The 26711-nt window shown below is 31.0% G+C and overlaps 1 protein-coding gene across 1 annotated transcript in view; it reads right to left on the bottom strand.

Moving 5' to 3' along the window:
- Positions 1–439: 439 nt before the first annotated feature.
- LOC139524161 (rotatin-like) overlaps positions 440–26711 on the bottom strand; it is an 80603-nt gene continuing 54331 nt past the window's right edge. The window contains exons 24-47 of the mRNA XM_071318773.1: positions 26335–26556; positions 25495–25719; positions 25089–25160; positions 23992–24126; positions 22927–23002; positions 22436–22564; positions 21863–21967; positions 21401–21559; positions 20783–20890; positions 18549–18723; positions 17279–17319; positions 16695–16755; positions 16068–16251; positions 15014–15234; positions 14480–14620; positions 13767–13943; positions 12516–12701; positions 11773–11945; positions 10505–10631; positions 8371–8576; positions 7841–7988; positions 5403–5525; positions 2731–2834; positions 440–1329 (exon numbers count right to left, since the gene is read on the bottom strand). Coding sequence (XP_071174874.1) covers positions 1195–1329; positions 2731–2834; positions 5403–5525; positions 7841–7988; positions 8371–8576; positions 10505–10631; positions 11773–11945; positions 12516–12701; positions 13767–13943; positions 14480–14620; positions 15014–15234; positions 16068–16251; positions 16695–16755; positions 17279–17319; positions 18549–18723; positions 20783–20890; positions 21401–21559; positions 21863–21967; positions 22436–22564; positions 22927–23002; positions 23992–24126; positions 25089–25160; positions 25495–25719; positions 26335–26556 — 3433 coding nt within the window. The 3' untranslated portion in view covers positions 440–1194. The remainder of the gene's footprint in view (positions 1330–2730; positions 2835–5402; positions 5526–7840; positions 7989–8370; positions 8577–10504; positions 10632–11772; positions 11946–12515; positions 12702–13766; positions 13944–14479; positions 14621–15013; positions 15235–16067; positions 16252–16694; positions 16756–17278; positions 17320–18548; positions 18724–20782; positions 20891–21400; positions 21560–21862; positions 21968–22435; positions 22565–22926; positions 23003–23991; positions 24127–25088; positions 25161–25494; positions 25720–26334; positions 26557–26711) is intronic.

Below are 26711 nucleotides of genomic sequence, written 5' to 3'. Positions count from 1 at the left end.
CAATAACTCATATATTATTGTATAGCAATATAATATTTCTCACAGAAAGTAACCAAAAGTTAGCGTGCAATAAATTCCAATATTGCACTAGTGCAATAAATCTTCAAAATTCATGACGTCATCAACAACAAATTCTTAGTTTAAAATAATTTTTACTTTAAAATATTATATTGCTATACAATAAAAGGGTTATTGCATGAATATTGGGAAATATTGTCCCTCGTAGAACATATATTGCACTTGCAAGCTCATGCAATATAAAATTCTACTCAGGACAATATTCCCCAATATTCATGCAATAACCCTATAATATACCTGTAGTTGCTAAGATTTTTTTCTGGGAATATCTCCTCCTTATTAAAAGTTGAAATCATTTGTGGATGTCTTCTTAGTGGATGGGAAACATATTGGGCTAAATTGGAACTAAAAATAAGTTCAATGAGTATTTTATTTTATTTTATTGTTTACTGAAACCATATATTTATAATAAATATCGTGTCTTTACATATATAATATACAAATAAATATAAAATAATTCTTTATCATTACAAAAATGTATAAATAAGTAATTGGACGGTATATTTACCTTGTAAAAGCAAACAAGTGAAGAAAAAAAATAGTTAGAAATTCATTTTATATACTGAATAATACAACATTAAACCTATTGTATGAAAAGAAAATCTAGTTATTTTCAAAAATAAAATGTCGCCAGAAATTCAGAAAGCCTGGTTTAAAAAAGTTATTTGATTGTACTTTTCCATTTATAAACCAAAAAATCAGATTTTACATTTATCACTTATTAATAATCACATCAGTAGCAAGGACTATCTTCTACAATTTATAGGTAATAGAATAAATAGCGGACTTTTAAATCTATGAACAGGAAACCCTATCAAGAAACTCATCTTTCAATATTTGACAAAACAATAAATAATTATTCAACAACTAAAACAATAAATGTGTTTGACAAATTTTCTTGAATCTAAATTCCATCTACAGCTATTAATCAAACATCTAGGATATATTTTCTTAATTACACAGCCAGTTTGATATTTTTTTAGTTCCAGCTAAGGTCAAAAATAACATCGATAAAATTGACCATGCACTTGCAACAAAATTAAGTTAGCACATTTATAGTTCAGGTTGTAATTGTTTGTTTTTAAATGAATAGAATTTCACAAAGTTGTCCAAATGTTATTCTGACACAGCTTCTATGACACATTGTAAATCTGTTAAACATTTTTCTGGTAATGCCTGTTTGTTATACATATTATTCATCTTCTCCTGAAGTTTAGGTAGCACATTAGCGTTCTTCATCATAACTTTGGCCTGAAAAAGAGCAATATAACATTACTCACAAAAACTTTGATGAAAGTGTACTCTTGTTATACAACTATATATTTGGTGAGAAAATGGTGAGATAATCTTATCATTCTACACAGAAAAGCAACAGAAAAGCAGGAGCTAATCAAGCAATTTTTAAAAGGGGTTTCCAAATATATGTCCCCATTCAAATGCATTGATAGTCGAAAAAAGGGGGTACCAACCCCTCCCCCCACCTCCACCCCTTGGATCTGCCACTGTAAAAGTGAATAAAGAATAAAGTGTAAATAGATAATAGCATTAAACAGTGATCCTGACACTAGTTCACCATTAGGAGTAACAACATGGGTACCACTAATTGAGCAGGAACTTCTTACCCTTCCAGAGCATCAGAGTTCACCATATTTTTTTGTGGTGTTCATGTTATTCAAATAATGTTGCTGTCTGTTTAGTTAAAACTGCTGTATATTCTTTTGATTTTGTATTTTTCCAAGGACTTATTTTTTAACACCTAAACAAAAGTTTAATTCTATAAATTTCAATAAAGAAAATATTGATTTTAAAAACTGTGATGATTTGCATAGTAAAATTAGGTAATCTTCCAACTAAAGTTGTATAATTCTTATATGATTTGCATATCTATAAATACTTGAATTGGATTGGTCAATTAGAATTTTTCTCTAAGTTTACACTTCGATAAACCATGTTTCCGAAACTACTTTTGTAATCTATTCATGCGCGATACACAAGCTTGCAGTGATCCAGGGATTTTCAGCAAATTGAGATTAAAAAACAATTGCATAACAGTTGTGACTATTCTAGTGCATATATAACAAAAAAAAAAGAAATAAATTTATTGCACTAAAGCTTCGAAAATGTACAAAAAATAAATTTAATAAAACTCCGCGAAATTTCATGAAGGATTTGGCGAATTAACGTCATGGCAAAACACGACGTCATACGAATGGAAATTTTCAAGGGAAAGATTATTTCGTTACGTGTACGCTTCAAATTCGGATAACATTTAATTAAAATGAAGTTTTTGAGGTAGGTGCTATTTCATTTAAGATTCCGTTGTATTTATCGGACATTTATGGTTTTTAGAAAGTCAAGATGGCGGCGTACTCCTTAGTTACGACTTGCCATTGTGCTTTTGATTGTAAATATATATAGTATATTAGTAGCCATCAACAACAAAAAAATGTTTGGCTGAAGAATTTTAAGGATTAAACACATTTTTCTAGAGGTTATTGATGTGTAAACCGGGGCTCTTACTCACAAACTCTACATAAAAGTCCTTCGGACTTTTATTCAGTTTGTGAGTTAATCGCCCCGGTTTACACATCAATAACCTCTAGAAAAAATGTGTTTAATCCTATAGTATTCAAAACTAATATACAAACCAACCTTTTGGTTATTATACACTAGTGCCCACAGGGCTGAAATGGCAACTCTCTGTAAGGGATCTATACCACCATCCACACACTTCATTATTTCTGGTAATAATTTATCTGAAACAATAAAATCTATACAATTATAAAAACAATGATATAAAATTAAGGAGATGTGGTATGATTGCAAATGAGACAACTATTCACAAGAATTCAAAGAGATGTGGACATTATAAATTATACATTTGTAGGTCACTGTACTTCAAAAATTAGAAAAATAACATACTGTTATATATAAGTGAGAAATAAATGACCGACTAGAAAAATGTGAAACAATTCAAACAAGAATCAAGCGGCCTATAACAGTACAATATATGAAAAACAAATTTTGTGATTTTTTTGGGAGCATGTTAAGGTATTTTATAGCAAGAAAATGGTAAAAAGGGTTCAGGATTTGACAGAAGTTATGGAGATCCCATTTTCATGGCAATTTCATATTTGTATTTTAACATAGGTCAAACTTTTGTTTTTAAACTTAAACCCGATCTCATAACAATCATTTAAAAGTTAAATTTCTAAATCATTTTCTATACAAGAGGCTGTCACAACGACAGCAAACCGGATTTATTAACATTTATTTGTGTCCTGGCAATATCACAAGAACCATTACTGATGAATGGTGAAAGTGAAAATCGTCAATATCAAATTTGACCTCCATTTTGTCATCAGTATCAACATATTAAAATTTGAAAAGCTTAGATTGAATGGTTCATGAGTAAATGCAACTACCTGAATGGAAACACCATTTTACGATCTTTCAAGAACCATAACTCCTGAACGGTAAAAGTCAAAATCGTCATTATTGAACTTGACCTCTATTTTGTCATCCGTAACAACATATATTAAAATTTCAAAAGCTTTGGTTGAATGGTTCATGAGAAAATGCACGGACACGACGGGAAACACCATTTTTCAATCTTTCAAGAACCATAACTCCTGAACGGTAAAAGTCAAAATCGTCATTATTGAACTTGACCTCCATTTTGTCATCAGTAACAGCATATTAAAATTTCGGAAGCTTTGGTAGAACAGTTCATGCATAAATGCACGGACACGACTGGAAACTCCATTTTTCAATCTTTCAAGAACCATAACTCCTGAACGGTAAAAGTCAAATTCGTCATTATTGAACTTGACCTCCATTCTATCATAAGTAACAACATATTAAAATTTGGGAAGCTTTGGTAGAACAGTTCATGCGTAAATGCACGGACAACTCCATTTTTCAATCTTTCAAGAACCATAACTCCTGAACGGTAAAAGTCAAAATCGCCATTATTGAACTTGACCTTCGAATAGTTGTCAGTAATAACATATTAAAATTTTAAAAGCTTTGGTTGAACGGTTCATGAGTTAATGCACGGACAACATTTGATTGCCGCCCGCCCGCCCGCCCGCCCGCCCGACTGCCCGACCGCCCGCCCGCCCGCCCGCCGTACATCCCCAAATCAATAACCGACATTTTTGTCACAAAAATCCGGTTAAAAATTGACAAAAGATCTGACATGTCTGACAAAAATCACATCTTAATGTTTATTTCAATATTTGTCTTGTAACTGCTGTTACACATTTTTTTTTTCTCTAAATTTTGTACAACATGTAACAACGATTCTTTTAAAAACATACCTTTTGTTTTAGCATAACACAAAAGGTATGTTTTTAAAAGAATCGTTGTTACATGTTGTACAAAATTTAGAGAAAAAAAAAATGTGTAACAGCAGTTACAAGACAAATATTGAAATAAACATTAAGATGTGATTTTTGTCAGACATGTCAGATCTTTTGTCAATTTTATAGAAAATGATTTAGAAATTTAATTTTTAAATGATTGTTATGAGATCGGGTTTAAGTTTAAAACAAAAGTTTAACAAATGTTTCAACATACATGACATTAAAAAAATAAAATTTTAATAGTTCAAACAGTGAAATCAGGATTAACATTGGAGAACCTCATTCAAGCAGTAAAACAAGAATTACCATTTAAAAATATCAGTATCAATAAAAAAAACCCACCACAATACCTTTAACAAATGTTTAAACAAGGATTCACTTAGTTTTACCAGTGAGAACATTATCACCATTACAAATCTTACTTTCCTTAACAATATTATAGATTTGTCTAGTTGTAAATCATCTTAATATATATATACAGTAGGATTTTTTCCTCCCCATGATTTATGTTTTTTTTTAAGTTACTGTAAATTAAGAAATTATTGCATAGTTTTTATTATTGTGAAAAATGTGACAGGGTTATAATCTCAATAATTTAAACTCAAATTTTGAAATTTTTAAATGAATTACTCATGAATTTTCTCAATATTGCAAAAATGTAAATAGTATTTTTGTTTTAAATGACAAAATTGCAATGACAAATACATGCAATAATTTCTCAATTTACAGTAAATAGATTTTGTTTAAAAATATTGTCGGGGTGGTATCTAACTATGAATTATATGAAGTAGCACATTTTTAGTGTATAACAGGAATGACAAAGCAACAAGGTGGACTCACCATTGATTAATAGTCTGGATATATTATTTGAATGAGAGCATCAATTGTCAAATCCCCATCAATCAATAAATCAATCAATCAATGTTTATTTAAATGTGATATAAGTCTTTCACTTACCATTTGCTAATAGTTTAGGTTTATTACTGGAATGACAACATAAGTTTCTGATGATCAGTGTTGCTACTTCTGCTGGTTTCCCCTGACTACATTCCATGAAGTCTAGTAATAAATCTACTGATTCTAAAAATTTAAAAAGGATATTAAGATTAACTTTTTCTATTTCAAAAAAACTTTAGTTTCTGTTTTTGTGTAATTATTTTTTTTGGAATTAGTTAAATATTTTTACATTATTGTTATTATTTGTAAGAAAATTTCCAATCATTGTTTTGAATTGGCTGGGACATTATTTAAACAACCATAGCTGAAAGGGTGATATAGCAGATTTTTAACCCTAGTAAACATTGTCAGCTGAGATGAAGCCAAGGTTGACAATGTTACCCAGAAAACATTGTCAGCCCAGATGAAGCCATGATTGACAATGTCTATGGGAAGGGTACCAATCTGCTCTATCACTCTCTCAGCTAAGTGTTATCTAATCTTTTATACTCAATGTTCTGTTAGTCCTGTCTATTAAATTTCAAATAACAAACTTAACATCTTGTGCATAACAACCATCAGTATTTAATAAAGCACATATCTGATTAAGTTTCTGTGTTTGCTATTGGTTAGAGTAAATTATTTCCCTTGTATTATCCAATAAAAATCTGGAATTTTGACATGAAATATAATCAAATATAGTGTTAGCATATTATTCCAAGGAATTTGTAATGTAGGACCATATATTTTCTTCAAAATACATTGTAGCAATTCAGTATTCGTAATTTGACACATCTTCATTTCCGTAATTAGATGACCCAACAATGTTATCAATAAGTCTCATCAATATATAATGCACTGTAAAAAATAAGGGGATTATGATCATTTCTTTCTAAAATGCTCATTTTCAATCCTTCTGGAAGGAAGTAAAACAACTCTTAAAAAACATAATATTGGAAGACATGCTATTAATCTGAAAAGTATAGTTTATGTATATAAAGTCTATGATAGAGTATAATGAACTCAGTTTATGTCTCACCATAATTCGTTATACTATAAATAAAGTGTATTCCATATGTCAGACTAAAAAATATAAAGAGATAAAAAGTAAGCAATTTAAATAACTAAAAAACACAGTAATTAAAAAAAAGGGAAATGTGTTCATGGGACACAAGATGATTCCTCTGTTTGGACATAATGATATAAAGGGATATAACTCAAGAACACAAAAGTGACACTAGACAAATTTGTAGTTGATCTGAGTTTTGTGGTAAAAATTGTGTAGTGTAAGTATCTTAATATTAGGTTGAGGAAATTTAAAGTTAGGGAACAGAAAGAAAAATTCAGCAATATTTTCATTTGTAAAGGGGAATAACTCTGGAATGATGAAAGTGACACTACCGAAATTCAAACTTGAACAGTGTTTTGTGGTAATAAGTAGTGTGTATAGGATTCATAACATTTGGTTGAGGCAAACTAAAGTCAGAGAACAGAAACTAAATTTAGGCAGACATACAGAAAACTTGAGAAAAGGATATAAAACTTAATGACCCCTACGCTATTTAGGAAAGTGGTGTAAATGAAATATACTTGATATTATGATAAAAATAATATTTCTTGTGAATATATATTGTATAACTGTAATCTCTATATATTTTCTTAAAGAATATTTAACATTTTTTGCATACATCTACTTTTCTACAACTAGTTTTATTCTTGAAATTTTATGCTACCAGTTTCCTTTTCTTGCTGTCAACTAACCATTCAATGATAAAATGATATTTAAAATATGCAGTATCTAACATGACAAGATCACATAGTAAATGAGTATTACCTTCAAGTGAATCATCTGATAAAATACCATCTGGCTTTACTGTAGATAATATATTTTTAAAACACATATGAGTTTCAAGGGAAATTTCTCCATAAATGGTAAGCCGATATTTCCAAAATTCTTAAAAGACACTTTTAAAAGATTTTTATTCATATTTTATGCATCAAATATTAAGTAGGGGGATGAAATTACATGTTAAGAAAATTTGGGTAATGTTGTGATTTGGTCCAGTTGAAATTAGTCAAAAATGAGTACCTGTATGAGTGAAACTGTTAAACTGAATTATAGAACCCCTTAACAAAGAATTATCCATTTTTGGGTAAGAGCTGATAAGATTTTTTTTATAATTTTCACATGACTTTCCACAAAGGTATTACACTACATTGTAAAAATCTTTTAGAGATAGAGCAGGTGCAATTTTTTCAAATTTGAACTTATTGTCTGAAAAGAAATGTACTACAAGATAACTATGTTCTCCTGTCTTTTATATCAAATTTGTAATTCAACAAACTCAAAAGCCATCTTCCTTTCATAAGGCTGGATTTCCTCTTTGTGCAGTAAACCACAGAAGGTTAAGGGAGAATAATGAGCTGCTTACTGTGTATATTTTACTGTATGATGTTACCTTTTATTTTCAAAATCATTTGTTGTCCTTCCACAGAAAAAGATAAATTAAGAAGTAGTTCTAACCAACAGACTTCTAGAAACTGTTGTCGTTTTGTTTTCTTGGTCTTCCTAGGGTTCAATTCAGCAAATTCACTTAAAAAATTACTCTAAAAGAAGAAAAAGACAAAATATAATATTATATTCAATATTTAATAATCATAAAAGGACAGGTAGAGTACATCAACACACTACTTAAGTTACCAAAAAAAAAAAAAGAAGAGAAATGTAGAATTTTTTTTTTTTGGTAACTTAAAATAATAATAAACATGTTTACAAATATATTTTCAAGCTGTGCTCATTTTAATACATGTAGTCGTCATGTTGAATATTTATTTCCTTTCTTCGCTAAAAAAAAAATAACCAGTCAAATGTTTGTTTCAGTTGTAACTACTTCCAGGCAAAAATCTGATCAGCAACAAACTTATGTTTGCTATGATTTATTCCTTTAGAAATATACCTCACTAAGAGCTTTAAGCTTAAGAGACCTACCTTGAACATGATATTCCTACACTCTGATGACAAAGTCAGTGTGGCCAGTAAGGAGAATACCATTTTCAGTTGTGATTCCTTTAAGCTGTCTTTAGATATAACTTTGATCAGACAATGGACCAAAGAGTTGGTACTAAGCACTTGTGTCTTTGGAGCTGTAGCAACTGTTGTTGCAGAAGGACTAGAATAGGCCAATGAACTTGTCGCTGAAAAAAAGAAAAACGAGATTTACTATGGATTTATGGGTATCAATTTTTGAAGATTTAGGAAAAATTGTATTTTTCATGGATATTTAATTTCTTGATAATTTAAAAACTGTTTTGAATTGGCTGAGACATAATATTTTGTTAGTACATGTATAGTATTCCCAGGAATTAGTGATGTAGAACCATATATTTCTTCAATAATAGCAAGTCTCTGTTTTCATATCATATTGGTATTAAGATGACCTGACAATCTAATTGATTTGATTGTCGAGTGTCAAGACCCATCAATATATTATTTCCAAGATATGATGCAGTAAAACTTATTTTCATATTATTAGATTAAAACAAGAATGTGTCCCTAGTACACCAATGCCCCATCCGCACTTTCATTTTCTATGTTCAGTGGACAGTGAAAATGGGGTAAAAACTCTAATTTGGCATTAAAATTAGAAGGATCATATCATAGGGAACATGTGTACTAGGTTTCAAGTTGATTGGACTTCAACTTTATCAAAAACTACTTTGAACAAAAACTATAACCTGTAGCGGGACAGACAAACAAACGAACGGAAGGACGGACAAACGGACAGACAGATGGACAGACACACTGACTAGAAAACATAATGCTCATAAATGGGGCATAAAAACGCAAGATTTACTACAAATGAGTGGGTATTGTTTTTTGTAGATTTATGAAAAATTGTATTGATTTCTTGATTATTTAAAAACTGTTTTGAATTGGCTGAGACATAATATTTTGTTAGTACATGTATAGCATTCCCAGGAATTAGTGATGTAGAACCATATATTTCGTCAATATTTACTACGAATGCATGGGTATCATTTCTTGTAGATTTAGAGAAAATTGTATGTTTCATGAATATTTGATTTCTTGGTATTACTGAAGTCTACACATGCGTCTACATTTTTTGTTTATCCATATTTTTGTTCAGAAAATATTCTGTACTAATTGCCATGAAAAAATGTCTACTTTTCATAAATTAATTTTTTGGGGGAATGTGGGACACACAGTTTAGTACATATTTTTATAAAATGTTATTTGAAAAAAAATAAAAATTAAAGCAACATCTTACACAGTACAAATATTATAATATTTGATGTCAACTTATTTTAGGATGACCTTGTAAGTACATTTTTTGACATGATGTGTTTTGATTAACTTTCATGTATTGTTTAACCATCTGTCATACTACTTTCAAAACCATATCTACATTGTATTATACTACATGATACAACATAAATCATAGGGGCTAAATGTGCACTGTGTGGCTTTATATGATTAACAGCTGTTCCACAAGCATCCAGCCTTGAGGTCACAAAAATCTGGGGAAGATTATCGTACTCCGTCCTAGTAATTAAAAATACTAGATTTGGTGTTTCCGCCACAAATTTTTTACACAAGGTAAAGCTTTAGATAGAATTTTGGAAGAGGCACAAACCAAGAAATATGCAAATTGTTGTTTGTATAAATTAAACATACCATGCATTTTATTTGATCAAATTATGAAACACAAAACTTCTCAGGAAAATTAAGCTTTAAAATTCGATAAAGATGACAAATCAAACAATAATTATATTCTTTTCTAAAAACAACTCATGTAGAGACCCATATCATTTTGGTAAGTTTTTTGTTGTAAAATATAGATATCCTGCTGCCCATCTTTACCAGTGCTTGTAACATTAATGGTAGCCATATACTGTGGGTTTTGCTCATTGTTGATGGGCAAAGGGTGACTTACATGTATATACGTCATTTAGTCTTTATTGATGAGCTGTCTCATAGGCAATATCAATCATACCACATCTTTTTTTTATTATTGATAAACATAATAGAGAACCTTGATTGCCCCAGTCATGAACATGCATGTTAGCTAAAGAATGATTGGATAAGTTTTAAAATTACTAACCAGTGGGACATTTAGCAACAAAAGTTGTCAGCAGTGCTAATGATGATGACAAAAGATTGGGGTCCAATAAGCACCAGGTCCATAATCTGTGCACCATGTTGTGTAGTCCACTGTAAAAACAAGCCATCTGTATGGAAAAAGAACAATGATTTGTTTTCCAATTGAATAAAGATTGAAATAAGGAAGATAACTCAGTATAAAGTATATTTCTTTTTTAATTTCAGACACAAGATATCTGCTTAATATATGAATACCCTCTAAATAAATTGTCACAGGACAATAGTGCCCATTGAAATTTACTAAAATTGAAATTAGTGAATGACATCTTTGCTAGACAAGAGTTATGATCAACTCCCCCTCCTCTCCACCCAAGGTGGATTAAGCCAACATTTGTGATAGCAATGTTGTGGCATCTATTGGTTGATTAAAGTCAATCCCATTCCTTATACATTATTCTTGACCATTGGTAGCACTTGAACTCTCTTCAGTGTGGAGGTAAAAAAATAAAGCGACTAGAGTTTATAAACTTGGTGAAGCAGGAAACAAAAATATACCTTGACATTCCAACATTTGTGCTAGAAACATGCACATGAATTTCTGTAAGTTGATTAAGAACATTTAAATTGTCATTTAATATCGTCCTATGTATTAGGGGGTAAAGATAAGTTGCACCATCAGCACATAGCAATTGTTTACCTACATTTTCTACATTTGCATGTTATAGGCGCTTTTTGGTTTGATGCAGCCAGTTACAACTGCAAACAATGAAAATAATTACTTCATGGACCCGAAATTCTCTCTTAATCCCCCAAGGGATGGTAACCATTGGCTAGCAAAGATGAGAGAATGATAGATCTATGTTGTATGGACATACAGGATTTAATTTAGCAGATCAAAGAGGTTAATAGCCAAAAAATTCATCAGTTTAAAAATCTTCTCCAAATTCTGATATACTGGTAATCCATTGTCAAGAATAAGCTGCTATTATCATTTTTTTTTATTTAGAAAAATACGATTTGAAATATAAGTATGTATTCCCAATAATTTAACAAAGTGTCAAGCATTATATCATTTATAATATTATTATTGTATTCCTGAATCTCCTTTTATTTATACAACTTTCAGACTTATCGACTCTTTTAAAATATAATTGTAGACTAACTACAATTATATCTATTAACTACAACCTATATTTATTTTAATAAAAGTCACTTATCAAAATTATACGAGAGCCCATTACATACATTTCAAAAATATAACATACAAACCTTAGCATCTAAACTCTGGAAAATAAAGTTGCGTAGCAAGTCAAAGGTCAAAATAAGTTCCTGAACATGAGATTCTTCCTTCTTTTTGTTCACCTTATTAACTTGTAGAGATTCTAGGTTTAATTTGGCATGAGTCTGTTTTATATGCTCTATAATGTTTTCTACCAAACCCACTGAAAATAGATTAGAAATAAAAATTATTCAAGTTGATTAGTTATATCATTCTATAAGCATAAACATAAAACTGAGTTTTGATTTAAAAAATATGAAGTACAAAAATAGTTATTTTCTATATATATTTCAGTTATATCACTTCCTGTTGTCTTTATCTCTCAAATATAGTAAAAAAAAGGGATATTTTTTGCAATGTTGATTTCCTGTCACATCACTTCTCTTCACTATTTTGGATAAGTTTAAGAATGTAATTTTTATGCATGTATAAACATTTTCATAATTACATTATAATTATAACCATTTTAAGCTGAAGTTTTTCAAAAATTACATTAATGAAATTTGGCATAAAACAGCAAATAAGCTGGGTAAACCTTCCTGTTCCAAAGTTTCTAATCCTTATACAAAAAATCCTAGTCAATTTAGATTGGAGTCGAGTGCACCTGAACGAGCGGGGTTCAAAACTGACAATCTCAGTTTTGACTGGCTAGTGATTAGTAGAACTATTTAGACCACTTAGCCACTGAGGCCCTTTTAACATTTTTGTTAGCACAAGATCAAAATTTACTTACTATCAAGAGCTGTATTTTTGGCAGTGGCACATATAGCCAGAAGGTTCCTGAGAGCTGTAGCAGAATGTATTCTATCTGGACTTTTGTAATCGTTAGATTTCAGAATAGAATAGTCGAACACTTTAGTTAAGGCTTTACAAAGACGACACCCTGTTGTAATAGAAACTTCATCCTTATCTTCAGAATCTAAAAAAAAAATAACATAAGTTTATATTGTAAATAATAGATGAAAATTAATTTAACATTTCATTAACAGTAATATATCATGTTATAGTGGAAATAAAAGTAAAAATAAGCTAAAAGATTGGTTGATTGATTGTTTGATGGTTGGTGTTAAAAGCCACTTTCAGCACTATATTGTGGCAGTCAGTTTTCATTTGTCAAGGAAGCAAGAGTGCCAGAAAACAATCAACCACCTCTGTGGTTTTGCTCATGTGAGTTCATTCCCTGTCAATAAGTCTTATTCATATAAAAAAAGAAGATGTGGTATGATTGTCAATGAGACAACTCTCCACAAGAGAACAAATGACACAGAAATTAACAACTATAGGTCACTGTACAGCCTTCAACAATAAGCAAAGTTCATACAGCATAGTTAGCTTTAAAAGGCCCTGAAATGACAAATGTAAAACAATTCAAACGAGAAAACTAACGGCCAAAAATATGTTATATTTATTTGAGGAGAGATAAAGGGATTGCAGTTACAACAATTGGAACATTTCTATTGTTAACAATACTATTACCTAAACAGCAACTTAAGGGAGTTCGCTTCTCAGTTTCAAAGTAATTAACTTTTCAAAACACTAGTTTAAATAGATAGGGGATTACTAAAGGAATCCAAGAGCAAAAAAAATATATAGGTCACCGTGCTTGTTTTTGAGATATTAGCCATTGAAATTTTGGCAGGAAAATATTCTCTCTTGACTTTTCATAGCTTTATCATTGACAAGTTGAAGGTCTCAAAAACTGTTAAAAAGTAATTAAAATTTTATAAGACTTTTACAGATGGCTTATCATTACACATGTAAAAGATGTACGAAAAGAAAAATGGGGGTCACTGGGCAAATTTTTTCAAGGCATTCAAATGGATAAAACCAGAGGATTCCTAAAATCTGACAAAAAATCTAAAACATGACAAGCCAGCTTCTTTAACAAATGTGTATTGAATTGAAGTGGAAATCTAGCAAATTCAGATGCGTTTTTCATAATTTCAATGATATTTATCATTTTAACACAAAACTCATATTTTACCTGGATTGACTTTTTCATTTAACAATTGAGTAATAGTAAGTGTTGACTTGGACAGCTCTGGTTGTCTCCCTTGAAGTTTTCCCTCTTCACTGAACAGAACAGAAAGGAACTGTAAACATGTGATGTACAAATTCCTACTGTAGTCCAGTCTCTCGTCTAATATCTTCTGAACATTTTCTGAAAAAATTAAACAGAGATAAAATATAACTAGAATATTTTAGCAATTTAAAAGATCTAACTGGGACAGCTTTTATTTAGATGTGCCTAAAGTTGCTAAACTACTACATCATTTAGTCTATTGTGGAGAGTTGTTTCATTTGGCCATCATACCATATCTTATCTAGATGTGATAAATCAGAAACCTGAATAAATTGTAGAAACATATGTTTTAGCCATGTGGTCAATATGATTTACATGAGAAAGTCTTAGTAATGGAAAAAAAGTGTCCAAAAGTTAAATAGCTTAGACAGTAAGTAGACTAAAATCATCAGGTCTTGAGGTCATTAACATTTTTACCACAATTATTATTGTACTCTCACACAAAAATAAACAAATCCCATCCCATGTATGTAAAAAAAACAAAAAACAATCTACTCTTGAGTACTGAGTGAAGTTTTTTTTTTAAAGAGAACTCTGGTATTTTCTTTATAGCTGACTCCAAAATTTGATTTAATGACATCCGAAGTCTTTATTAAATAAATAAATGAATTTACCTGAAAGTGGAGCCCATACATTAGGTACAGCCTGTGTAATGGCCTCCAGAGCTGAGGCTCCCTGGACCTGTAACAGCATGGACAGGAACTGGAATACTGATATCCACAGTTCATGACAAGTGGACGTCACATCTGTAGATCCTAAATATTAATATAATAAATTACAATAAAATTAACCAGGAAGTTATAAACGACTTAAAGTTACAAGAATAATGTTCAAACACAAAGATTCATATCAGAAATATAATTTCATATTTATATTAACTCCAAAATCAACCATACATGCATACAATTGTCAATTGTACTATGTGAAAAGGCATTGTTTTAACAGGTAGTAGTGGAACCTAGATATTGACTTGTATTATTCTGAATAAATTCTGACTTATTTTCCAGAGTGGATAGTTTGAATAAAAATTTACAAGGTAAAAATTATTCCATCTAATTTCAAAGAAAAACACCTTTATTTAACAGTGACAATTAAGAAAACTGTCCCAAAAGTCTGTAGCTCACAATTCAGAACTCTTCTATACTAACCTGAGTATGTAATGGTCAGCAATGACAGAGTTGCCAGTAGAAAATTGTTGTTACTGAGTATATCTTGTCTAATGGGTGTGTCATAAATAACACATGCTCTCAGTAAGTCTAACACACTGGCATACATGTGAAGTAGGTCACAGAATACTAATTCATACTGATCTAGGCTAGTCTCCTCCATTTCCTTCATGTAGGCCTCTAAAAGGTTGGTATTTATTAAGCTGAAATGGATAAATTTTCTTTTTTTTATTTCATTTTTAGAAACAAAGCATATTTGAGTTACAGCCACCAGACACCAACTGATGTAGAAATAAGCAACTATAGGTAACTGTTGCACCTTCAACAATGATCAAACCTCATACTGCATAGCTTGTTGATTTCACACATGTCTATGTTTTGAGAAGTCTTATTGGTTTATTATGCTTTGGATCAGATTAATTTGTATATACATTCATACTTTTTATCACAGTTCACTACATTTTTCTTTTACTTTAAGAAAGGTATAAACGCTTCTCAAATAAAATAAACCTTGGAAAGATACATAGTCAATGCAAACGTCACCTCTCAAAAACAGCTCCTCATTTTTGATTTTCTTATTATTGTCAAATGCATACTATGTTTTGATAAAAGTAACACTATTTTCAGTATGCAGAGAATAAAGCCAGCAAACAGTTTTAATATGCAGTCAATAACAATACATTGGACCTACTGACAGACAAACAAGTTAAAAGAAACTAGTTCAACCTTGCATTTAAAATACCTGATAACAAGAATGTGTCCATAGTACATGGAGGCCCCATCCACACATTCATTTTCTATATTCAGTGGACCATAAAAATGGGGTAAAATCTCTAATTTGGCATTAAATTAGAAAGATCATGCCATAGGGAACATGTGTACTAAGTTTCAAGTTGATTGGACTTCAACTTCATCAAAAACTACTTCGACCAAAAACTTTAACCTGAAGCGGGACAGACGGACGAACGAACTGACGCACAGACCAGAAAACATAATGCCCATCAATGGGGCATAAAAATAGATATAATGTTCTTACTTGGTAAATATCTGTATAAAATTATCTTTCTTTAAACAGGTAAAAGTATCCTGTGGAGCTAATACCACAATGTTTTTGATGAATTGACACACAGACGACACAAGAGATGGTGTAACAATGATTGGATAATCTACATCTCCCTGAACTATTGAACTGGCAGTACTGTCACCCTGCTGAACATGAGCTGTAAAAAAGATACAAGCTATGAAGTATTCTATCTGAACGTAATATTTAAAATGTAAAATAGTTGGAAATATATGAGATACAAACTGAAATTTAAAACATAAAAATTTTAATGTCAGTTTACTTCTGAAGATAAAATGTATAAATTTTATACTAAAAAAAATCTGTCCTGCTTTAGAAGAGCTATCATATGTATCATAATTATTTTCAAAAAGGTTTTACTAGTAATAGGCACAATTAAGTACTTGTCATATTAATTTTTTTTAGAACTTTTAATACCTCATAACAAACTGAAATATTATAAAATTAATTTACTTCGGAATGTGTTAAAACAAATAATATTCAAATATTTTAAACTTTAAAGTAAAACAAAAAGATTAATGAATCAGAAAATAAGTGCCAAAGTCTTCCTAAAACAAGGGAAATGTTTAACAAATGTATTACCACTATGCTGAGTTCTGCTACTACTTGTTGTTGACATAGTGAGTTGTCTTCTGTCTGTGAACTGTTAAATAAAGATTAATATGTTTAAGAGGCTGTCCATGCAAACACCAAGCAATATGCATAAATGTTGGCACATTCAAATTTTTGGAAATTATTTTACATGGCAAGTGTTCACATTTTTTTACTGCACTTTTTTTAAATTCATTTCCTGTATGAAATAGACTAAATGTAGTATTATTGAAATCTGAGTCCCATGATGTGCCAACCATTGCCGGAGATTTCCTTGGACAGCATCTTAAATGCTAATAAAACATTGATTGTAGCAAACAAAACAACTACTTTCATTAGGCTGCTTCCACTCAATTCTTTATTTCTTTTGAGATAAACATAATAAATTAGTTCTCATTCCCTAAAAACAACATGAACGTCTATTTTTTTAATGAAAATAATTTTATTTCCTTATACATGTAATAAGTACTTTATGTTATGATAATCAATTACTCTGTCCCATTGATAGTTCAGGTTTTGTTTAGATTTGTTTTCACTAATGGTATCTATACAGCTTATATTGTCATCACACCTACCTGTGTACTACTGTGTTGTTGGCTGTCAGACAAAACATCCCCTGCAAATAAAACCAATCAGAATGTAAGTTACTAGATTTTTTAAAGTCATAAGAAACATTAAAAAAAAAATAATGCATATGTTTTTTATAACTAAATGGATAGTTTCCATTATAAAACTTATGTATTACCAATGTTATTTCAACTGATCAGGCGGAGCTTACGTTTTAATCTGCATGAGGACAGTCGATTTGAAAATGTGTGTGATTTCGATGATTGCCGTTATAGTTATTACTGATTTCTAATCACCTATCAGTGACTCAAAGGAATTTACAAAAGAATGACTGGACAATGAATTGATGAGTGTATCCTAAAACACCTAACTATAGATGGACTGGTTTATTATGAGCGAACTGGATAAACTCCGCCCAGTCAAGTGAAATAAATTGAGTAATACATATACTTTTTTCTGAAGAAAATTCTTTAATTTGTTCATACTTAGAAGAAGTTTACTTTATTATAATTGCTTGCTTCTAGGAAGCAATTACCTGACATATTTTCTGTATGCAAAGTGACCTCAGTGTGACACAATTCGTAAAAATCCGGTGATCGCAATACGCATGGATGTCCTTAAAATAACCTTTTATATGTTTGTACATGTTAAACACGTGCTCAATATCAATGCTTTTTGGTTGATTGTTGACAAACAGGTGACCATCTTTAAACTTCGGCTTCAGAACACGAACTTTAATTACCTGCCATATTTTCCCAACAACACTAACCGATTGAAAAAAAAAATGACGATTATACGAATTCATGTGAAAAAAAATGATAAAATCGTGCACTAAGTTTATGATGTTTATATGCACTGGTTCAAGAATTGGAATAACATTATTTTTTACCGGTCACTTGTTTTATATGACTATATCAAAGTTTACAACTTCATCTATTTCACCCATTTGGGGTCTCGTCATAGCTTGTTTGTCTAGGGTATGGAAGATCATGAGTTCAACCCAAGGCAGGTCAAACCAAAAAACTTAATATTGGTATTTGATGCTGAGTAGTAAGCATTAAGGAGTATGTTCTTATCCAGAATATGCATCTAATTTGATGCTGGAAGTTAAACAGTCATCATCATGTATCTTCTATAGTTTGTTCAATAGTTAGTGTGAACACAGTAAGATGCATTTCTGACAGTGTGTTTGGATTACTTTGGAATTATTCATAGCTAACAATTCCTGGGTGCCAATTCTTTTGAAAATTTACCATATAGAATGTTCATGAAACTTACCAACAGAGGAGAAAGTGGATTCAGTACTTCTTGGACTTTGTTGAGCAGTCTGCATCCAAATGTCTGGCTGGATGACTGGCTGTGCATAGAAGTTAGATAACATCACTAACACTTCAGAATAAAACTGACTATGATGGAGTAAGGCTAACAATGCACTCAGTCCTACTAATGATACCTGAAATAACATGGCAGTGTTATTCATCTTTAATATTCAAAATAGATATGGGTTTTTTCCCCCAATAGTTGTGTACAGGCAGGGGTCAAAATTAGCGCTGGTCCAGTTGTCAGGGACCAGTAGAATGTGCGTCGGACCAGTAGAATGTGCGTCGGACCAGTAGATTTTGTCAGCTGGTGGTCCTGTGGACCAGTAGAAATTTGTCGATAAAAATCACTGATTGCATCGCAATCTCCGTTTGTTTACAAAACAATTTACCTGTGAAATCAATTACACGGTACTGGGGGTATAACAATTCATCAAGTTAATCAATATCTCGGGTGAGCATCATTCACAACAATATAAAATGTGGAAATTTTTGGAGGAAAAACGAAATAAAGTATATGAAATTGACAAAAGGGAACGCAAATACCAAAAATCATGGGAAAAAGATCGTGAATTGTTGTATTATATAGTAGATCGGAATTTAATGAACTGTAAAACATGTGAAAAATTTGCAGTAACAGACCTAGATAGGAAATGTATTTTCGTAACTGGATCATCAAATTTCAAATTGGATTCTGTACTTGTAACAAAGGCATAATCAAAAGTTCTTTTCTAGCAGTTGGTAACCCAAGTCGAGCAGATGCAGAAGGGGTATTGAAAGTTATCAGTGATTCTATGATTTCTGCTGGGATATTCAATTGGGAATCAAAGTTAGCAGGATTTGGAAGTGACGGAGTGAATGTAATGATGGGAAAAACAATGGGGTTATTGCTAAACTTAAGAAGTTACAACCTTCAGTACAAGGTATACACTGTTTTGCTCATCGTCTAGAGACTATAAAATTGAGAATGGAAATGGGGAATGTGTCAAAGAGACAGCAACCCGCCCAAATAAAAAACAACAGCAGAGGGTCACCAACAGGTCTTCAATGTAGCGAGAAATTCCCGCACCCGGGGGCGTCCTTCAGCTGGCCCCTAAACAAATATATACTAGTCCAGTGATAATGAACGCCATACATATTTCCAAATTGTACACAAGAAACTAAAATTAAAATAATACAAGACTAACAAAGGCCAGAGGCTCCTGACTTGGGACAGGCGCAAAAATGCGGCGGGGTTAAACATGTTTGTGAGATCTCAACCCTCCCTTTGTTCCTGTCTAATTTATATAAACGAAAGCATCAAAATAAAATTAAACATCTATCATTTATATTAGTGTTTGTCATTTTTGCAGGACCAGTAGATTTGGAGCCGGACCAGTAGAGTTTTCATTCCACTGGTCCGGCTGGCCAGTACACAAAAAAGCTTAAATTCGACCCCTGTGTACAGGTTTAGTTTTTCATAAATAAGGAGATGCAGTATGATTTCCAATGATGCAACTATCCACCAAAGTTCAAATGAAGTGAATGTAATCAATTATAGACAATTGTAAGGCCTTTAACAATGAGGAAAATCCATATCATATTGTTGGCTGTTAATGGCTCTGACATGAAAATATAAAACAATTCAATTAGTAAGTCTGTTTTTATGTTTTGGAAATAAACAGTTGATTTTACAAAATGGATGTTGGGAAAATTGACCTAGGACAACTAATAGTTCTTTTTACAATCACATTTCCATAGAGATTTTCCTGAAATTCTGTTTTGATATAAAATATGTAAGTCACAGTTTTTAAGGAGTTTTTTTTTTATCCAAAAAATTTAGACTGAAGCTGGCACTTTAATGTTTTTAATGTTCAGTGGACTGTGAAATTAAGGTCAAAATTCAATTTGGCATGAAAATTAAAAAGATCATATCATATGGAACATGTGTACTAAGTTTCAAGTTGATTGGATTTCAACTTCATACAAAAACACCACGATCAAAAACATTAACCTGAAGCAGGAAACGAACAAACAGACGGATGAAAAAATTAAGAGATGGACTAACGAACAGATGAACAGATCGAAACATAATGCCCCTAGATGGGCCATAAAAATTATTTAGGAACTGTATTACCTAAGTTAAATTCCTACTGTACCACCAAAGAGTGAAGATATTGAGATACAGAAGTACAGGTTTCTGATGATACTAACCTCCATTTCAGTATCAGTAACAATAGGTCCCTGCCATGCATCACTTTGTAATTCTACTGTCCCACAAGGCATACTTTGTGAAGTCAAATTTACCAACAGTAATGCTGCCTGTAAAGTATGAAACACAACATATATTTATCTAATGTTAAAATTTGAAATAAATGTTTGCACACTTTTGCTGTAATATAGATTACATTTATTTCAAAGTTTACAATTCTGAAACTGCTAAGGACATTCATATAACAATCTTTTTCTTCTGAATTGTACATGAAATAAAAGACTATTACATTGACACTTGTAATTTTTTAAAGACTGTGTCAACCTCAAGTTGTCTTGATCTTGGTGTAATGGAATTGCAGTTTCAAAGATGTTTACCACACTCTTTCTTTTATTCATATTCATGTGCTAAATTTACAGCTTTTATTTATATTTATAAGCTTAATTTCTAGATTTTATTTGTATTTATGAGCTAAATTACCAGCTTTTATTCAAATGCATGTGCTAAATTTCCAGCTTTTATTCATATTGATGTGCTAAATTTCCAGCAAGCATAAAATGATTTACTGGCTTTACCAACTTTTAACGATTTTTTACAAACTGTAACAAATTATTTCTAACCTGTTGTCTAACCATGCTGCATTCTGAATGGTCCAGGAGTATACTAATAGATGCTCCCCAGATGCCTCCTGGGATATGTTTACAGTTCAAGGTCATCATTATTCTTCCTGCTTCTGTAGAGGTCAAGGCCACAGCTATACCAAGCCCTGCAGTTCTCACCTGATAAAATATCAAAAATCAAATGTTTAAATTCACTGATATCTGAAACTCTTATTTTTTTAAGTTATTCTAGATCTAGAAATATTTTCTTTAAATTTGCAGAAAGAAACAAAAATGTTATTTGTTAAATCAAAATCTATTTTTCACATACATTCCTCATTATTTGGATAGTTCCTACATTGTAATCATTATGGTATTTGATGAATAAAAATAAAAAATAAATAATTTTGCACTCAAGTCTAGATTATTGAAACAATCCTTTTATTGCTGAAAACAACCCATTCACTATAAAATTCAATATACCTCAGGGTCTCTATATGCCCAGAGTGTTAACATCCAGTTGAGTCCATTCTCTAAACCACTTGATCCTGTTCGGTTTTGTTTGTGACCCCATTGTTTAGGCCACTCCTAAAATGAAATGGAAACAAAACTTTAATTTAGGTAACTCTTTTCTAGGCATCTGTCACAACTTTGTTTTTTTATCTGTATATATCTTTATTCTTTTTTGTGAGTTATTAACTAAATTTTATCAAAAATATTATTCTTATATGTCATTATGTAATAGTATATTCTAAATTTATTCACAACCATCCACTACTTTTGTTATTTCAAAGCTTGGCATTTCATACAGAAACTTATCTATCATAAATGACCTTCACTGACCTTCGAATGTTTTTTTAATTTTTTTGTGTGGTATGATTGCTGTCTGATTTATTCATTATTCTAATAACTTTAAACTTTATATGTATATAAACATTCAGTAAAATTTCACTGGATTTTAAATAAAAGCCAATTAATTCATGGGTTATTTCCCCTAGATAAGAACAGTAATCTTTATCACAATAATTTCTACACTACTAGGACCATTTAGTTTACCTTGTCCTCTGACAATGTAGCCATTTCATATGACAGATGTCTCAAGCATAGTGTAGCTGCTTTGGTAACACCTTTCCCCATGTATGACATAGAAGTACCACCACGACCAATATGGAATGCTGATACTACCTATATTAAGTAAATTTAAAATCTTAAATAACATAATATCACAGAATATACAAAATTAAGTTGGAAAAATATACCTCTTTCCTTTCATATGTGTTTATTCTCACCATCGAATCAATCACTTGCATTTTAATAGTGAAAAATACCCGTCATTGAAAAATATGCCTCATAATGCTACTAGAAATATTAATGTTAATCTTTGAATCATATGTAAATGTTATACAATATAATACTTAAAATGGTTTAAAGAAAAAAACCTGTTAAAAATACTCAAATTTTCTAGAATAGTCAATTTTGGTAATTATGTAGATGAAATCTGAATTCTTCTTGTCTTAACTCTAATAATGATTTATATTTCAAATTACCTCCAATAAACAATTCAGAACTCTTACACACAATGTGTAACTCTCTAAATCTGTACTTTCTTGGCTCCATCCAGGTCTAGAGATTATATGGAAAAAGTGTATAGGCATTTTCATCAAAAACAAGAATTCTAAATTATTTGTATTAATGACATTTCTTCACATTCTGAGGATAGATTATTTAATTATAGATACAACCACTATATTTTCCAACAAAAAACGGTTTATAATAAAATAGAGAATGGAAATGGGGAATGTGTCAAAGAGACATCAGCCCTACCAAAGAGCAGACAACCCCATACCTGCCAACTTTTCAAAATGCCCATCTGTGTTTTAAGTGCAAGTTGGCTATTTTAGTACTACTAAATCTTCAAGGGGGACTTCAAATACATTTAAGTGGGGTTTTTTTTGGCTTCTTTATACTTTAACAAACCTATAGCCATTATAAAATTAATTGTTTTGTTTAAAATTTCTTTCACAATTTCCATTTGGGAGCCGAGCTCCATGTGGGAAGTCCCCCACAAATAGTGACAGTTGGCAGGTATGCAACCCTTGTTAGCAACAATATTTTTCAAATAAAATATATTTCATTCTATATGTGCCTGTCCGAAGTCAGGAACCTGTAATTAATTGAAAGCCTTTTATCATTTTTGTGTTTTGTTAATTGTTTTTTACAGTTTGTTCTTGTGATGTGTTGTACAACCACTGTCCCAGAATAGGGGGAATGGTTGGGAAACCTTTTACATATTTGACATCGCCACATTAAGTATTTACCTGTCCCAAGTCAGGAGCCTAGTTGTTCTTTGTTGCTGTATATCATATTTGTTTTTCGTTAATTCTGTTATACATAAATCAAGCCTTCAGTTTCTTGAATGAATTATTTAACATTTGTCATTTCAGGGCATTTAAAATTGTTATATAGTATGGGTATTGCTAATTGTTGAAGGCTGTACAGTGACCTATAGTTGCTTACATTACACAATTTGGTCTGTGGTGAAGAGTTTTCTCATTGGCAATCACATATTTCGATTTTTATATTTAAGTAAAACGACTGTTGAATGTTATTACCTTGCAGTGATATGCATCAAACATTGGAGAGTTCCTTCAAGGGAGGCAAGATTGTAGAAATGTGGAGCATCTGTGACATTTAACCTCTGTACTAACTGATTGACTAAGTCTCCTCTTAACTGTTGGATTTTCAACCTGAAAGAGTTATTCATAAATTTTATTATTTTAATAATTAGGGACTCTATCGTACTACAGATTTACCAGGCTTTGGTTCACTTTCGTTTGTAATTAAATTATATAATTGTCTCATTCTTCTTTCACTTCACAAAATTTAATCATTTTCATGAAAATAACGCTTTACATATGTAGCTAATATAATTTCTCTAACAACAAATATTTTATTTTTGGATGTAAAATATTTTCTGATTGGCTTAAAGTTTTGTGTTTCATTGCTCATTGACATAATTTGGTCATGATAACGAACGTCATAAACATTTTTTTCATGATATACTCCTAAAAAACAGAATTTCTAATTAGATTAATAGGAATGACTATAACATTTTTTCTGGCTACCAGTATACCTTAGAAATGTGTTGCACACTGTTAAATAACACTTTCTGCAGATTATTTAGTGTGCTCCATATTTTTTATGTTATGTAATCATATAATTAATCTCTCTCTTTTCTTAATTAATCATAGAAAGATATATTTTTTTTTTTAATTATTATTTACTTCCTTATGAAACATTTCATTGTGTTCCATATAATAAAAGCATACATCTATTATTTGTTTTCCAAAGTCTGTGATTTGACTTCATTTTTAGTGAGGTAGATGGGCCCACAACCTCAGGCCATTGTGGTAAGCAATGTATCACTATAGCAGTATTCTAACCAACAAATATCTTGTATCCACTAGGGCTATTCCATTAAAGCCAATATCAGAGGGTAATTTTTTGAACATGGGTTCTGTGTTATTTAAGGTTGTATATTCATTTAATGTCTTCAAAATCATAGAACCACTCAAAATATGTTTGTGTTTGTTTGTCTTTTTTTAGGGGGGGGCATTAACAGTCCCTTTATACCCTGTCACATCCATTGAAATGGAATAGCCCTTATATACAAAGAAAATTTTCCTTTTTTCTTCAAATTCAGTCCTACCTTCTACACAACAAATATGGTAATTTACTGTTGTATGTTGATATGAATGAGAGAAGTTCTTTGTCAAGGGTTCTGGAATAAAAATAAAAAGTATATTAAATTCAATAAATTAAGAACCAATAAATCAAGAATTTACTTACCAATATCAAGAAAATCTGACATTTCCCCAACTGATAATATGAATCATTGAAGGCTGATCTTGACTACAATCATATAAAGTACCAAAAGGCACAACTTAAAACACTACATAGATTGCCTTATCCTAATTGAGAACTATTGGTTTTTAATGCTCTTTAACATTGTATTTTACTTAGACTTTCAACTGTTTTGATTCAAAAGCTACCAAAGAGTCTTATATAAACAAAATGTGTGTCTGGAATATTAAAATATATTTGGTAACTTTTACCTCTTGATGTTGACATTTTCAGGCACATCTCTAGTTTCTCCAATAACAGCTGCTCTGTGTAACAAACCAATCAGAGGGCCTGATGTTTGATACAACAATTCTCCTATCAACTGTAAAGTGTTATCTGGAATCTGATTGGCCATTCTTAATGCCATGGAAACGAAGCTTAAAACTTCTTGCAGCAAGGATTCATCAGTAGTATTAGAAGGTGTGACTTTCAAAAACCTGAAACGAAACATAACTGAATGATAATACTTCATTAGGAAAAGCTATCATTTTGTTCCTTAATATTCAATGTTTAATGAAATAAAACTATCTTGGTCTTTCAACAATTGAGAACAAGCACCCTTTGTAAAGAATAAATCTAGCAACAAATATTATCATACTGTGTACCACATAAGAATAGTCATTTCTAAACAGCTGCAGCTATCATGAACAGTTCATTATAAACAACTCTCCTATGTAAGTGTTGGTTATCATATCTTATAGTGACAGCCAATGTTGACAGTAATGGACAGTTCTTTATGCATAGTGTTCAAACAGTAAGAGTATTTGAGAGTTCTAAAGCAAACCTTTTGTTTCCAATGTTTTAATAACAGTCACTAACACATCAAACAAATTGTCAATTATAGTTGACACCAGCTATATTTCAATTAAAGATGACTGCCTATCAGAAAAGTTTATTCTTTTCATTTTTTATTCCTATTTACAATGATACAATACAAGAACTGTTCCATTGTTGTTTTGTTTGTTTTTTTTTGCTGTGCAAGTTCTGATTTTGTGTCATAGATGGATATCTATTATCCTTTGTTTTTCTATAACATAAAACTTTATGCTTACCTTCCAATACTATTGAACCATTCCATTGAAAAGAACATGTCAGATCCACCAAAACCAAATGCTGCCATTATATAACTGAGCAGACGATGTAAGGACTGACTGACTCTATTATGGGATGTGGCATTACATACAGTGTAGATAGCCTGCTGTAGTCCTTCTTTCAGATGACTGGCTTGCAATAACATTTTGTCTTTAAAACTTAGATGCAGCTTTGCAGAAAACCTAAAAAGAAATGAAATGTGTTGAATAAATAATTCTTAACATGTAATTGTAAATTTTTATACCTACAAAAAAAAAAAAGTACATGCAAGACTCATTAAGAATTTCTACTATGACTTATTTATTTTAAAAGCTTTCAGTTGCATCAAGTTTCATAT

Source organism: Mytilus edulis, chromosome 5 (genome assembly GCF_963676685.1).
Source record: "Mytilus edulis chromosome 5, xbMytEdul2.2, whole genome shotgun sequence".
Taxonomy (NCBI): Eukaryota; Metazoa; Mollusca; class Bivalvia; order Mytilida; family Mytilidae; genus Mytilus; species Mytilus edulis.
This window is presented reverse-complemented; position numbering and strand designations above follow the sequence as displayed.